This window comes from Berghia stephanieae, chromosome 6 (genome assembly GCF_034508935.2).
Source record: "Berghia stephanieae isolate SIO BIC M18660-M18661 chromosome 6, UCSD_Bste_1.3, whole genome shotgun sequence".
In the NCBI taxonomy this organism is placed as follows: Eukaryota; Metazoa; Mollusca; class Gastropoda; order Nudibranchia; family Aeolidiidae; genus Berghia; species Berghia stephanieae.
In genome coordinates, this window is record NC_088365.1 from 66,931,555 (window position 1) to 66,945,595 (window position 14,041).

Below are 14,041 nucleotides of genomic sequence, written 5' to 3' on the forward strand. Positions count from 1 at the left end.
CCAATCCAATCTATTCCATTCCAGTCCAATCCAATCCAATATATTCCATTCCAGTCCAATCCAATCCAATCTATTCCATTCCAGCCCAATCCAATCCAATCTATTCCAATCCAATCCAATCCAATCCAATCTATTCCATTCCAGCCCAATCCAATCCAATCTATTCCATTCCAGTCCAATCCAATCCAATCTATTCCATTCCAGCCCAATCCAATCCAATCTATTCCAGTCCAATCCAATCCAATCTATTCCATTCCATTCTAGAGCAGTCCAATCCAATCCAATCCAGTCCAATCCAATCCAATCTATTCCATTCCAATCCAATCCAGTCCAATCCAATCCAATCCATTCCAATCCAGTCCAATCTAATCAAATCTATTCCAATCCAATCCAATCCAGTCCAATCCAATCCAATCTATTCCAATCCAGTCCAATCCAATCCAATCTATTCCATACCAATCCAATCCAGTCCAATCCAATCCAATCTATTCCAATCCAGTCCAATACAATCCAATCTATTCCAATCCAGTCCAATCCAATCCAATCTATTCCAGTCCAGTCCAATCCAATCTATTCCAATCCAGTCCAATCCAATCCAATCTATTCCATTCCAATCCAATCCAATCCAACCTATTCCGATCCAATCTAATCTATTCCATTCCAATCCAATCCAATCCTATCTATTCCATTCCAATCCAATCCAGTCCAATCCAATCCAATCTATTCCAATCCAGTCCAAGCCAATCCAATCTATTCCATCCAATTCAATCCAACCCGGCCCAATCCAATCCAATCCAATCTATTCCATTCCAATTCAATCCAACCCGGTCCAATCCAATCAAATCCAATCTATTCCATTCCAATTCAATCCAACCCGGTCCAATCCAGTCCAATCCAATCCAATCTATTCCATTCCATTCTAAAGCAGTCCAGCCCAGTCCAATCCAATCCAATCTATTCCATTCCAGGCCAATCCAGTCCAATCCAATCCAGCCTATTCCAATCCAGTCCAATCCAATCCAATCTATTCCAATCCAGTCCAATCCAATCCAATCCAATCCAATCTAATCTAGTCTATTCCAATCCAGTCCAATCCAGTCCAATCCAATCCAATCTATTCCAATCCAGTCCAATCCAATCCAATCTATTCCATTCTATTCTAAAGCAGTCCAATCCAGTCCAATCCAATCCAATCTATTCCAATCGATCCAATCCAATCCAATCTATTCCATTCCAGCCAAATTCCAATCCAATCTATTCCAATCCAGTCCAATCCAATCCAATCTATTCTATTCTATTCTAAAGCAGTCCAATCCAGTCCAATCCAATCCAATCTATTCCATTCCAACCCAATCCAATCCAATCTATTCCATTCCAGCCCAATCCAATCCAATCTATTCCAATCCAGTCCAATCCAATCCAATCTACTCTATTCTAAAGCAGTCCAATCCAGTCCAATCCAATCCAATCTATTCCAATCCAGTCCAATCCAATCCAATCTATTCCATTCCAATCCAATCCAATCCAATCCAATCTATTCCATTCCAGCCCAATCCAATTCAATCTATTCCAATCCAATCCAATCCAATCTATTCCATTCCAGCCCAATCCAATCCAATCTATTCCAATCCAATCCAATCCAATCCAATCCAATCTATTCCATTCCAGCCCAATCTAATCCAATCTATTCCAATCCAGTCCAATCCAATCCAATCTATTCCATTCCAGTCCAATCCAGTCCAATCCAATCCAATCTATTCCATTCCAGCCCAATCCAATCCAATCTATTCCATTCCAGTCCAATCCAATCCAATCTATTCCATTCCAGCCCAATCCAATCCAATCTATTCCAATCCAATCCAATCCAATCCAATCTATTCCATTCCAGCCCAATCCAATCCAATCTATTCCATTCCAGTCCAATCCAATCCAATCTATTCCATTCCAGCCCAATCCAATCCAATCTATTCCAGTCCAATCCAATCCAATCTATTCCATTCCATTCTAAAGCAGTCCAATCCAATCCAATCCAGTCCAATCCAATCCAATCTATTCCATTCCAATCCAATGCAGTCCAATCCAATCCAATCCATTCCAATCCAGTCCAATCCAATCCAATCTATTCCAATCCAATCCAATCCAGTCCAATCCAATCCAATCTATTCCAATCCAGTCCAATCCAATCCAATCTATTCCATTCCAATCCAATCCAGTCCAATCCAATCCAATCTATTCCAATCCAGTCCAATCCAATCCAATCTATTCCAATCCAGTCCAATCCAATCCAATCTATTCCAGTCCAGTCCAATCCAATCCAATCTATTCCAATCCAGTCCAATCCAATCCAATCTATTCCAATCCAATCCAATCCAATCCAATCTATTCCGATCCAATCCAATCTTTTCCATTCCAATCCAATCCAATCCAATCTATTCCATTCCAATCCAATTCAGTCCAATCCAATCCAATCTATTCCAATCCAGTCCAAGCAAATCCAATCTATTCCATTCCAATTCAATCCAACCCGGCCCAATCCAATCCAATCCAATCTATTCCATTCCAATTCAATCCAACCCGGTCCAATCCAATCCAATCCAATCTATTCCATTCCAATTCAATCCAACCCGGTCCAATCCAGTCCAATCCAATCCAATCTATTCCATTCCATTCTAAAGCAGTCCAGCCCAGTCCAATCCAATCCAATCTATTCCATTCCAGGCCAATACAGTCCAATCCAATCCAGCCTATTCCAATCCAGTCCAATCCAATCCAATCTATTCCAATCCAGTCCAATCCAATCCAGTCCAATCCAATCCAATCTATTCCAATCCAGTCCAATCCAATCCAATCTATTCCATTCTATTCTAAAGCAGTCCAATCCAGTCCAATCCAATCCAATCTATTCCAATCGAGTCCAATCCAATCCAATCTATTCCATTCCAGCCCAATCCAATCCAATCTATTCTATTCTATTCTAAAGCAGTCCAATCCAGTCCAATCCAATCCAATCTATTCCATTCCAGCCCAATCCAATCCAATCTATTCCAATCCAGTCCAATCCAATCCAATCTATTCCATTCCAGCCCAATCCAATCCAATCTATTCCATTCCAGTCCAATCCAATCCAATCTATTCCATTCCAGCCTAATCCAATCCAATCTATTCCAATCCAATCCGATCCAATCCAATCTATTCCATTCCAGCCCAATCCAATCCAATTTATTCCATTCCAGTCCAATCCAATCCAATCTATTCCATTCCAGCCCAATCCAATCCAATCTATTCCATTCCAGCCCAATCCAATCCAATCTATTCCAGTCCAATCCAATCCAATCTATTCCATTCCATTCTAAAGCAGTCCAATCCAATCCAATCCAGTCCAATCCAATCCAATCTATTTCATTCCAATCCAATCCAGTCCAATCCAATCCAATCCATTCCAATCCAGTCCAATCCAATCCAATCCATTCCAATCCAGTCCAATCCAATCCAATCTATTCCAATCCAATCCAATCTATTCCGATCCAATCCAATCTATTCTGATCCAATCCAATCCAATCCAATCTATTCCATTCCAATCCAATCCAGTCCAATCCAATCCAACTATTCCATTCCAATCCAATCCAATCCAATCCAATCTATTCCATTCCAATCCAACCCAGTCTAATCCAATCCAATCTATTCCAATCCAGTCCAATCCAATCCAATCTATTCCATTCTAATCCAATCCAGTCCAATCTATTCCGATCCAATCCAATCTATTCCAATCCAGTCCAATCCAATCCAATCTATTCCAATCCAATCCAATCCAATCTATTCCGATCCAATCCAATCTATTCCAATCCAGTCCAATCCAATCTATTCCAATCCAGTCCAATCCAATCCAATCTATTCCATTCCAATCCAATCCAGTCCAATCCAATCCAATCCAATCTATTCCATTCCAGTCCAATCCAGTCCAATCCAATCCAATCTATTCCAATCCATTCCAATCCAATCCAATCTATTCCAATCCAGTCCAATCCAATCCAATCTATTCCATTCCAGTCCAATCCAATCCAATCTATTCCAGCCCAATCCAATCCAATCCATTCCAATCTAATTCCGTATAATCCAACCGGATCCAATCCAATAATTCCACATCCGAATTATATTTGCAAAATGTTGTATGTCCTTTCTTGATTGACGCTATCTGTTTAGTTAAAAAGCTCACAACGCGCTTACGGAGAAATAAAATGAGCTGTTATGGAATCCATCACATCCCAATAGCTACAAAACATACAGGAAGAACTCGAAAATAGTTTGAATTTGCTTGTAATTGAAATTTGAAATTGAGCTTTTAAATAGATCAAAATCCAATAAACGTGCTGAAAGCGGTTTACAGGGGTTCCCTGGCCAACAGCAGCATTTAATATTTAGGACGGGATATGACGCCTGTTATGCGATATTACAATTTTTTTCGGATAGAGACAGCACTGTTAACGGCCAGGTACTCATTTTACACCTGAGTTTGGTGAGAGAATATGAGTAAAGAGCCTTCTACTTCTCAACTGTTCGCCGAGCAAGGCTCGAACCCAGGACTTTCCGATCCGAAAGCGAGTGTCATACCACTAGGTCACATAGCCGCAGGTTGAATTTGCTTGTACGTAGCCATGGCAACCAAAATGGGGGCGCATTGAGTAAAAGAGAGGGTGGTAAACAAAACTGCGAAGCATTTATATATTCATAAGTCTATGTTTAAAGTATATTTGCAGTAACGGGTTTTCTGTTAAAGATGGTATTAAACAGGGAAAGGCTTCATTGACATCCTGTATTACGTACGTGTATTCGAATATCATTTTTAAATTCGATACGCTCAATAGTAAAAAATGATATGCATTGTTGATCTATAGAATTGAATAGGTTTGTTTTAAATGCAATGGAAGATAAACAATGTGCAGTCGGTTTTTCATTACAGTTTAAAAAAACTGGAGGATGATTGTGATAAAAAAAAGTTGACAACCAAGTAATAAATGTAGCAGATGGTATGTAGAAAATTGTTATTAATTCAAATCCCTTGATTGGGTATGAAGCAAAATAGATTGAAGAGCCTAGTACTACAGTACTACAAGTCGCATGAGGTTAGTTTTCCAATATGTAGATTTTGGATTAGGTTGTATAGATAATATAACAAAATTATGTGTAGTGTTGAGATAGGGGACTTGGACTGTGAACAAAAATGGTTAGTGATCTGTGATGTAATTGGGATTTAAGTTTATCAATGATTTTTATTTGGAATTTAATGAGAATTGACGTAAGGAATTCTCATGGTTATCAGGACTCAGTTAGCGTCAAAATCTATTTTTAGTCAAACCGGATGCTTGCCGGAGATACAATGACGTCTGTGACCAAGAGAAGTAGTGACGTCACCTTATAATTTTGATATTATGTAAAAACGGGGTTTCCCCAAAACATAAGGGGAGATAATAAACACCGTTGTTTGATCAACCCGTTTGAATACATTTCTTGAGAAATTTTGACTAGACGAGGGTAATTAGAATCGATCAATATTTGAAGGACGAGTTATCTGGCCAAAATTTATTTTTAAATGATTTTGATCTGTTTGTTCAGATTACTGTAGTCCACCCTGTAGTTGAAACAAGCAGTTTGTACAAATGACTTTATTTATTATTGTGGCTGGATTGTCAAATATTTGATTGCTGAATTCACGTCACCCCTCCCAACACCACCACCCGCCCCACCACAACCACTACAAACTCTAACACCAACACCACCATCTCTCCTCCTCCCCCCCCCCCCCCCCCCCTTCCACCATCAACATCACCCCTTCCACCACTACCACCCGTCCCACCACCCCCACAACCATCACCGCGCCTCCGACCACCACCGTCCCCCGACAACCATCACCCACCCCCCCCCCCCACACACACACAACCACCACCAACCCTTCCTCCCACAACCACCACCACCCTTCCAGATAAACCACCACCACCCCTCCCCCCACAATCACCACTACCACCACCCTATTCCCGCCATCACCACGCCTCCAACCGTCACCACCACCCTTCCTCCCACAACCACTACCACCACACTTCCCCCACCACCACGCAACCCCAATCCGTGTTCCTTCTTTTCTAATTTTTTCAGAAATACGGAATGTTGAAATAATTGGCACCAGTGAGAGATAAGGACAAATTATAACGATGGAAATGTCAGGTAAATTTTATTCTAACAATCAATGTTTGACTCCCAGCTTTTTAACGGTGTGATTTAGAGACTGGTAATGGAATCTGTGGCTATTAGTGCGATCATCCGGTTAGTGTTGTGTGTTTTAATAAAATAAAATAAAATAAAATAAAATAAAATTCCCTTTCTTCATCCCATAGGGGAATTTGTTTCTAGGGTCTATGCCAAGGAAGGACTAGAATAACCCAGGCGTCAGACGCAGTGCAGTGCCGCAAATTGATCTAGGGCGAGGTGACTTGATCAAGGCCATACAGAGCAGCGGCGGATAATCGAATTCGGTACCTTTTGGGTACGAAGCAAAGACCGTACCACTGAGCCACTTTAACCCATTGAGGAGAATAGATATTGTGTCTTAAAGGAATACAAACTAAAATCTCACCATTTCTGGTCATCTTATCATTAAAGTCACGGCTTGTAACCATCGGGTCCATCCCGATAACATACCGTTTGGAGATGACGGGTTCTATATGTGACACCACCCGTGAATCTGGTTTTATGTCGGAGATGACTTAATGATGAAATGTCACTTTAGCTCTCTCGAGTTCACCATGATTTAAAATCAAACAAATGTGTATATTCCATTCAAAACGACTCGAGAGAGTTAACGTTTAAATTATTGAAAGTTGATAAAATATTGTTAAATTTTTAACATTTAGTAACAAAGTGACAGAACTCCAAATTATGGAGAAAGACATTTCAACTCATATTTTTTAAAGATTCCCTCTTTGGTCAATTTTGGCCGTGTACGTGGCCATCTATGACAGTTCTGGTAAACTCGAGCATATTATTATATATCGATATCGATATGGCATTTTGAAATCGATTTGATTAAATATTGATATCCATATCGATATATCGATATTGCGATACGATATGGCAAAGACTGATGCTTATCCTGTAGATTTTTTTTCATATGCACGACATATTCCTCCAAAGTTCCAATGAGATCACGCTCAGCATTGGAGTTACCTTGTATGGCAATAAGGTCTGTCTTCTGTACACTTTGATTCAACCTTTCACCCTAACCCCATCTCCTCTGAAGGCTTCAAATTCAACAATACCCTCGATATGATAGCGGATACTGTCGTGGCCTTCGTAAATTATAGTTTAGATACTCATAAAATATTGCATCACAAAGAAGACGACGACCACCAAACGAAAATAAAATGTGAGTTGTTGTTAGAAATGCTCAATCAGCAAACCAATAAATGATTCTATTGGTTGATTTATTGATTACAACTCACAATTAACTTTTTTCAGTGATCTTCGCTTGATTTTAAGACGATTATTTGGGTAAGAAACGGGCTTTTGGTTAAGAAAGACTACATACGACTGTCTGTGTTATGTTGAAAATATTGGCTATCAAGCTGAAATGCTGGCCAACTAACTTCGCAGCGTTTGTGTGTTTTGAACTCGTGGCCTCAAAAAGTCGGGGATAGCGGCTCAAGATAGACATAGAGATTGAAACCACTTTTTAAAGTGGAAGATAGCTCATACGGTAGAGTCACGCTCTATTTTCTTCTGGCACTTTCCTACTCACTTCATTAATTGCTACGATACGACTGAGGCCCAGTAAAACATTTCGAGGAACACTTTTGTCATGCAAGTCAATCGGCAAAGAATAATATGTGTTATCTAGCGTTGGGACGAGCATTCCGAACACCGAGCGGTAACGTCACAAACGAGCGCTAGTTCATGCCAAGTAAGCTACAATAAATATAGGAGAGAATTCGTTGATTGCTATCACTCATCGCCTGTCGGTGGAAGAGTAAGTCTCCTCTGTTTACAGTTTTGTCTGTGTCCCATCAACCCACTGAATCGTCATTATGATACATTCAATCAAACGAGAGAGAGAGAGAGAGAGAGAGAGGGAGAGAGAGAGAGAGACCATACCGAGTAGTACAAGCTCCCTGCTTGATCAAACACTAATATCATTATTACAGAACTTCGTCAGAGTCCGTCAAAACTGAAAAATGATCAGAATTTTTTTTCCTTCAATTTAATCTATTCAACACAGGCAGAGCAGATCACGTGATTCAAGAAGGAGGGTGTGGCCTATTTCAAGTATTGATTGTCCTATTAGTGAAAGTGATACCGGATGTTGTGACGTCATATTCCATGATGTTCATGGCATTTGGAAACTACAACCCTGGATGGAAATGCTTGGATAGCAATGGCACAAAGAACCTGATGGAAGGAAATACAACACAAGACATTTACAAGACAAATTCTCGTGAATCCAACAGTGAAGGCTCGTGTAAACTTTTCAAAGCTTGTCGAAATATCGAATTTGATCCACAAGCTTCTACGATTGTAACCGAGTGGGGTTTACTTTGTGACAAAAGTTGGGTCCCATCCCTTATTATTTCTGTACAAATGGTTGGGGTAATCGTTGGATCTTTAATGGCAGGGCAGCTGGGCGATACTTTTGGAAGAAAAAAGACACTCTATATCCCTCTTGCTCTGGCCGGCGTTTTTTATATAGTTGCGATATTTTCAACGTACTGGCTTATTTATCTTGTTATAAGATTTGTTTTAGGGATACTGATAGCATGCATTTATAACCTACTTAATACGTATTCTTCTGAGTTTATGACGTCAAAATGGCGGGCAACTGTTGTCGGAATTCCTTCCTGGCAAACAGGTGGACTGGTTTTAGGTGTATCTGCCATGCTTTGTAAAGACTGGAAAACAATACATTTAACAAACGGCGTATGTTACATCATAGCTTGTATTCCTGCCTTGTGGGTGCCTGAAAGTTTGAGATGGTTAGAAGTAAAATACAAACCAAAGAATTTTTTTAAGGCCGTGGAAAAGGTAACACGAGTGAATAAAGTGAATCTATCGTTAGATGATTTTAGCCAAAATATGGTTTCTAAAATTGACCAGTCGAAAAATAGGCTGAATGGTCAACGTGTCCACACAGTTCTAGATTTGTTCAGGAAGGGTTATCGAGTAAAAACCTGTATCATAGGGTTTATTTGGTTTTCTGTGATGTTGGTCGTCAATGGTATTGTCTTCAGTATAAAGTCCATGCACGGAAATTTGTATTTAAATTTGATCATGGCCTTTGTTGCGGATATCCCTTTTTCTATTTTCCCAATGGTGCTCCAAAATTTGATTGGTAGGAACAAATCGGTGATGATTTTTATGGCAGTCTCAGGAATGTCTCTTCTTGCAGCCACAGGACTTGGACTCTGGGCTCCAGCCGATATTAGAAATACTGGGTCGGTGATTTTGGTTATTTTGGCCAAAGTAAATCTTGGTGCCACAATTCGTTGTATTGTAGTTTTAATTACTGAAATCTATCCTACCGTTGTCCGAAGTAATGCGATGGGTTTCGGGGCCTGTTTTGGTCAAACAGGTGCTGTTATTGCTCCAATATTAATCCCAAATGACTCACGTGATCTGTATGTCCGCTACGGATTGATGGGGACATTGAGTTTGTTTTGCAGTCTTCTTGTAATCAAACTACCCGAGACAAAGGGGGTGAAGATTAAAGAAGTATTTGAGGAAGATGAAGCTGTCGATGATAGAGGCAAGGATCAGATTCTTTCTTAAACCTGATGTAATGTGCAAAGTATTGTTGACGCCTAGAAAATCAACACAATGAAGAAATATGAAGTCATACCCTGGTGGAAAATGAGTTAATCACATCCATGTAATCTATTAGACAACAATTATTTGAGGGTATTTTTTTAGATAAGGTAAAAAATATCTCAAAATGAAAAAAAACAAACGGAAAACCACTCTTCATATGAAGCATGAACATTATAAATACACAAAGTCTTAGATACAAATGGTCAAATTAGTGAATTATAAATATATTTCACCACAGACCTGTTGATCATAAGCATATTTCTGAACAATAAATCTCATTCATAGTATACGTACTTCAAGGCATGGAAATTTCTAACTGCATTTTTGAAACCACTTATTGTTTCAGCCTTTTTAAAATTAAAATCAAGTGCATTCCATGTCCTGGCAGGACGTTGGATAAATGAGTTCTGTCAAATATTCGTAGAACATCTGGTGATCTTTAATTTATCTCCTTTGTTGGTCTCCAGGTCATTCGCGTTGTCTGGCAAATAAGACAAAAGAGAATTAACTTGTGTGTGACTCAATGGCGCGTTGATTGTAAATTCTGCAGTAACATCATTCCTCATTACTCTCAACATATATACTTTTGTTAAGAGTTTCTTTAAAAGTGAGCAAACTATTTCTAAAGAAGCACCAAAGTCCTCTAATTAACTTGGAAGTGTTTGAATTAACCGGTAGAATATCATCATCATCATCATCATCATCATCATCATCATCATCATCATCATCATCATCATCATCTTCATTGCCTTTTTCACCCTGGGTCAGGGTATAGGCGATAGACAAACAATTTCCATGCTTCTCTATCTTGAGCTACCTTTTTTAAAACTCTCGTTCCATGTCTTATCACTTCTTTGTATATCAGTTTCTTTAACCCTTTTGGCTTTGTCTGTTGTCCTTCATAAATTCTAGAATTACAGAAACTTTTCGGTCACCCAATCTAAAAAAAGGGATTTGCTTTGTCTGTCTGCGTTTCTGTAACAATTTGACTTTTACGCAAGGGGTGTTAACGCTTCGCAACCCCCAACCTGGAGCACCAGGTGACTCAAAAAGGGGGGGTCACACACCATTAATCGCCTTTTACGACCCGCTGGCTTGGCGTTGGGCTATTAAGTAGTAAGTAAGTAAATAATGAATTTAAGGAGCGCCTAAACATCCACGTTAATCGTGCTCTGTGGCGCTTTACATAATAAAAATAAAAAATTTTAAAAACAACAAAATTGAAAATCACGACACTACATGATACATAATAAGCATGCATACAAAAACAAAATCTAAGCAACATCCATTCCATGAAAAATAAGCCTCACGAAACAACTCAGTCTTCAGACATTTCCTGAAAGATGATAAATTTTCACAGGACTTTGTCCGATGACTAAGTGCGTTCCATAGGCGTGGAGCTATGAATGAAAAGGCTTTTTCACCGAAAGTGGATATTGAATGGTAACTTTTAGAAGTTGGGACTGAGATGATCTTAAATTTCGAGTGGGTTCATACTTTTTAATCGGTTCCTGCAAATATTCAGGTGTTAATCCATCCAGACATCTAAAAACATAGCACAACATCTTAAATTCTATCCTACACTTAACAGGAAGCCAGTGCAATTCCTGGAGAACTGGTGTTATATGATATCTTTTTTTTTTGTTGATTTTATAAGTCTAGCCGCTTTATTTTGAATTTTTTTTGTAGTTGATGAATTAATCTACTTTGGCAACCAATGAGAAGGGCATTGCAATAATCTAATCTGCTATTAATAAACGAATTAACAAGCATCTTTGTAATATCTTCATCAATATAATGTCTGATTCTTCCAATGTTTCTATTGTGATAGTAACAACATTGGCATATTTTTTAATTTGATCTTCCACGGATAACCCTGGATCTAAATACACTCCAAGATTTCTCACACAAGAACTAGGTTTAATAGCATTATCACCCACTAGTATCTCATTTGTAGATATTTTTGAGAGTTAATACCTATTTCCAAAAATTATCATTTCCGTCTTGTCATCATTAAATTTAAGTTTGTTTAGTTTCATCCAATCCTTTATGTTAGCAATGCAATTATCCATAACAGATAATGATGACAGCTCTGAATCATTATTGAGTTTTGTATACAGCTGAGTGTCATCAGCCAAAAAATGAAAATCAATGGGAAAAGTGGATAACATATGAGAAAGGGGAGCAGTATACATTGTAAAAAGGAGGGGGCCGAGAATAGATCCCTGAGGCACTCCACACGTTAATATGGATGGAGTTAATAAATGGTTTTCTCTAATTACCGACTGAGTTCTTTCAAACAAATATTCCTTTAACAAGTCCAAAGCTGTGCCACTAATATGAAATTGATCCCGTGGTCTAGTCAAAAGTAAATTGTGATCGATAGAACTGCCGCACTTAAATCTAGTAAAACAAGCATCGCAGCACTTTTATTATCTACATCATTTACAATATCATTAAAAACTTTAAGTAATGCCGTTTCCGTGCTATGTGAGGCTTTGTAGGCAGATTTAAATTTAACATTTAAGGCATTTGTCTCTTGATGGTTAATAATACGAGCAGCAACGACTTTTTCGATTAATTTTGAAATGAAATTAAAATTTGACACAGGTCGAAATTATTTAACTCATTGCAGTCAAGATTTGCTTTTTTCTTCAGGGGTCTAACGAAGGCATGTTTCAGCATGTTAGGAAAACCGGGCAACGCTAGACTTTCATTTACGATAGATGCAATTGCTGGAGCAAGATAATTTGAACATGGTTTTATGAGCCAAGTTGGTGTTATATCTAGCGGGCATGATTTATTAGGCTTATCTGACAAAATATTTGTAACTTCCTCTATTGTTACGTCAAACGACGTTAACATTTTATAAAGGGTGTTCATAGATTTAGTTGGTCGTGTCGTGCACGCTCTCAGTTGAAGGACCCCGGACACCAGACGGGGGCGGTAGAAGATATAATATAGAGAAAATATGTCCTAAGAAGATCGTTCCAATTAAGCAGCTTTTCAAATTAAGCGATGTTCCTACTTAATATAGATACCGATTAGTGTTGTTTAAATTCACTTACACTAACAATTGTATTCATATGCATACATTTGATTTCTCAATGTTTATGTAGTACTATGTTTATGTGAGGCTATGTGGTCTTGTGGTATGACACTCGCTTTCGGATCCGAGCTTTTATATAGTGCAATACCAACTAATCGTGCTCAAGGCGCATTACAACTTGTCCCTGACCAACAGCCACATTTAACAGTTAGGACGGGACATGACGCCTGTTAGGCGATATAACATTTTTTTCTCGCAGAGACAACGCTGTTAATGGCCAGGTACTCATTATACACCTGAGTAAGGTGAGAGAATGTGACTAAAGAGCCTTTTCAAAGGACTCAACTATGCGGCGAGCGAGGCTCAAACACAGGACCTTGCGATCTAAAAGCGAGTGTCATACCACAAGACCACATAGCCGAACAAAGTAAATGATTCACAATATATTTATGAATGATGAAAATGCGATTTAACATGGAGTGAAAGCATCCATCCTAGCTCATTTTACCTTCTGTAATCTTAAAACTCTGACTAGAAATCTCTGATCTTAAAAGAGATTTGCCACCTTATGATTCAATATGAAACTTCTTCACTTCTCGTCCCCTGAAGGACTGATTACATACACACTATCCATGGGATTAGAACCAAGAAGAGTAGAAGGTGTGACGTCACGGATCCCTGCCCTATTATAAGCCACGCCTATATCCATATTGAATATTCCATGGCATTTTACACTGTAATTCCAACATTAGGACGCGGGTAACTGTTAAATCGCATTTTTATTATTCATAAACATTTTGTGATAAATAACAATGTGATCTTGAATGTAAGCTTCAATTTAATATTAAAAAGAAACAGATCAAATGACCGTTTCGGGTTTCAGATGTAGTGTTTCATTCATGCTGTTTTGTTGATAAAAGTGAAACCCGAAACGCTCATTTGATCTGTTTTTATAATTAAATTGAAGCTTACATTCAATTTCACATTGTTATTTATTGCTTCGATTTTCTAGCAGCAAAATTTACTTTAAACATTTTGTGGGTCATTTATTTAGAGCCTGAAAGCGAACAATACAAGTGTTTATTGTGTATTAGAACAATATTCTGTGTGTTTTGAAATTTAAATTTTTTCGTGGTGGTTGTATGT

General features: G+C 38.6%; 1 protein-coding gene across 3 annotated transcripts; it reads left to right on the forward strand.

Annotated features, from left to right (window-relative positions):
• Positions 1 to 4,906: 4,906 nt before the first annotated feature.
• Positions 4,907 to 11,618, forward strand: LOC144975504 (solute carrier family 22 member 6-B-like). Of its 3 annotated transcripts, none has more exons than XM_078919668.1 (3): positions 4,907 to 5,120; positions 5,978 to 6,216; positions 8,264 to 11,618. In XM_078919668.1, the coding sequence occupies exons 2-3, from the start codon at positions 6,204 to 6,206 to the stop codon at positions 9,805 to 9,807; spliced, it is 1,557 nt and encodes a 518-aa protein (XP_078775794.1). In that variant the 5' UTR covers positions 4,907 to 5,120; positions 5,978 to 6,203; the 3' UTR covers positions 9,808 to 11,618. The 3 variants fall into 3 exon arrangements, with proteins under 3 accessions (XP_078775794.1, XP_078775793.1, XP_078775795.1); XM_078919667.1 differs by having other exon boundaries at positions 6,148 to 6,216; XM_078919669.1 differs by having other exon boundaries at positions 4,928 to 5,024; positions 6,148 to 6,216; positions 8,264 to 9,985.
• Positions 11,619 to 14,041: the final 2,423 nt, after the last annotated feature.